Genomic DNA, 3,092 nt, shown 5'->3' on the forward strand with positions numbered 1-3,092 from the left:
TACAACAGGGCACAGGGCCACATCACTATACAACAGGGCACAGGGCCACATCACTATACAACAGGGCACAGGGCCACATCACTATACAACAGGGCACAGGGCCACATCATTATACAACAGGGCACAGGGCCACATCACTATACAACAGGGCACAGGTCCACATCACTATACAACAGGGCACAGGGCCACATCACTATACAACAGGGCACAGGGCCACATCACTATACAACAGGGCACAGGGCCACATCACTATACAACAGGGCACAGGGCCACATCACTATAAAACAGGGCACAGGGCCACATCACTATACAACAGGGCACAGGCCACATCACTATACAACAGGGCACAGGGCCACATCACTATACAACAGGGCACAGGGCCACATCACTATACAACAGGGCACAGGCCACATCACTATACAACAGGGCACAGGGCCACATCACTATACAACAGGGCACAGGCCACATCACTATACAACAGGGCACAGGGCCACATCATTATACAACAGGGCACAGGGCCACACCACTATACAACAGGGCACAGGGCCGCATCACTATACAACAGGGCACAGGGCCACATCCCAATACAACACACAAAGGCCACAATAATGTTATTTACTAACAAAAGAGGTAATTATGTCTTACGTATTAAAAATTACCATTTCCTTAAAAAATCGGAAACACTTTATTTAAAGACTGAAAAAAAAATGTCTTAGTTTGGATGGTAATGTTGCATTTTGACAATTATTATTATGCTGCAAGAAGAGTTAAATCCATGTCATGCAACTGTCATTATTTAATAATAGGCTTGCATATAAGCCTATAACATTTTTTTTCATTATGCAGTCATCCAATGAATCATGTCCGCTTCAGTCTATAAATGGAGAGTGAAAATATTTATCATCTACGTAAATAATATATATTTTTAAGGCAACGAATTTAGTCATCAGAAACTCAATAGCAGATAAATATATTAACAAGGAAGCGCTAAACCCGTAAAAATCATACTACGCCTGGGGAATCGGAGATAAACAAGTTTGATTCAAGGGAGTGGTAGCTCCAATTTTTTGGATCAAGAACTCTTCACTAGCGTCAAGGCACTTCCCCTTTCAAGGTGCAGCTGATAACTACCAAGCCACTAGAAGTACCTAATTCCCAGTCATCTCTCAAAAGACATTGTCGAGTGTATATCAAAGTGGGAGTAGATTGATATTCCATAATAAACGCCACCAGTGGTAAAATTTTAAACATATGTATATTTATATCTACTGGAAAGGGGGCATTCTTTTAATATTTAACTGAACAAATAAAGCATAAGTGGCTAAATCCGGTCTTGGTTGGGCTGAACATAGCCATATAAATCCCTGGATTTAGTCTTCTCTCCTGATCAAGACACACAACACATCTACAAACATCAACCCTACATGACATGCTGGCTAAACCATGACTTAAACTTTCCATATAAGCCATGAAGGCAGAGTTTAGACCCGGTTTCCAGGGCTGGCAAGTGTCCTGGCTAAATATCCAGTCGTCTCGGGGTGAGACACAGATGCGACCAATAACCAGATGCATCTACATCTTTGTTTCTGCCGGTAATGTATATACTTCTGAGGCATCGTATAACACTGACTTATTCTGCATCGCCGGCGCAGTGATTTACGCTGTTCATCTTAGATTGTTGTATCATCAGCAAGTGTGTTATCTTGGCTTATCACACCTGCTAGGATTCAAATGGTAGACTCCAGCCTCGCCCATTGGCCGAATTTACTTTAGCGAGTTAAACAGCGATGACACTATGGGTCGCAGTGCATCGATATCTACACATCCGAACAGCGGAGACATTCATAGTGTACATTGGCTACTGCAATTCACTTACCGTATTGAATGTTTCACACAATTCCTCCAGTTGGTCGTCGGTAAACGCGGTCGTACTATCCCTCGAAGCCATTTTGTCAGACTGTCTGTTCTGTAGACCACTCCGTTCCAGCAATTCCCGATACATATTTTCACTCTTCCCGAACCTCATTTTGCCTTTAGAATTACTGTAACAGACTCTCTGTAAACAACTAAACTCTGCGAAGAGCCTTAGACTTTATTTTAGAAGTCAAACTGATGAGAATATACAGAAAACAAGAGAGTATTTAGAAGAGTATATATGTTTGCGCATGCGCGGGAGGAAGCTCAGTCAGTGGGTGGCGGGAGATGGGAAGGAGGCTGTGTATTGTCTCTCTCTCTTTTAATGTCTGCCTCTGCCTCGCACAAGCTTGTGTGCGTGTCTTGGCTGCTGCACGGAAACTCAGCTACACCTCCACCTCTCGCCCATATTATAAAGCTCAAACCCTCCCCCCCTAGTAGCTATCTTCGTCCATGGAGAGTTCTCCTTCAGTTGTCTCACCTTCCATCTCACCTCTGGCTACTAAGACACATCTTAATTCATATTGTTGGAGCGTTTTCTTGAAGATAAATGATTTGGATAACTTGATATAGCGCAGTGAGTTGCATATCCACAATGTTAACATAGACACGGTGAAATACAATGTTTATTGTTACGCCAATCTTTGCAACCTCTTTACAGTCCATGCTTCAAGCTACCTCTACCATTATTATTATTATTATTAATTATTATTATTATTATTAATTATTATTTATTATTATTATTATTAATTATTATTATTATTTATTATTATTAATCATTATTATTATTATTTTATTATTGATGTTATCGCTCTCAACTATATTATTATTATTAATTTTATTATTAATATCGCTATTAACTATTAATATTAATTTTGTCATCAACTTTATTATTTCCATTATATTATTTTATTAACAATCATTATTATTATTGTTCATATTAATATTACCATTATTGTTGCTATATCTATTATTGTTAATAATTGAACCTATTTACAATTATCAGTTACATTAATTACAATTAAGACTGCTGTAATATATAATATTATGTATATACACTGATATTTGCCTTAAACTTGCCATTATTATTCCTAATATTATATTACTATTATTATGATTATTACAATAATGATTTCAAATGTCACTATCATTATTAAAGGACTTCATTTATTATAATT

At 38.4% G+C, this 3,092-nt stretch overlaps 1 protein-coding gene across 1 annotated transcript in view; it reads right to left on the minus strand.

The window, feature by feature from the left end:
• Fim (plastin-2 Fim) overlaps positions 1 to 2,295 on the minus strand; it is a 273,290-nt gene extending 270,995 nt beyond the window's left edge. The window contains exon 1 of the mRNA XM_070101298.1: positions 1,877 to 2,295. Coding sequence (XP_069957399.1) covers positions 1,877 to 2,026 — 150 coding nt within the window. The 5' untranslated portion in view covers positions 2,027 to 2,295. The remainder of the gene's footprint in view (positions 1 to 1,876) is intronic.
• Between the last annotated feature and the right edge of the window lie 797 nt (positions 2,296 to 3,092).

The sequence above is a fragment of the Cherax quadricarinatus genome, chromosome 76 (genome assembly GCF_038502225.1).
Source record: "Cherax quadricarinatus isolate ZL_2023a chromosome 76, ASM3850222v1, whole genome shotgun sequence".
Classification (NCBI taxonomy): Eukaryota; Metazoa; Arthropoda; class Malacostraca; order Decapoda; family Parastacidae; genus Cherax; species Cherax quadricarinatus.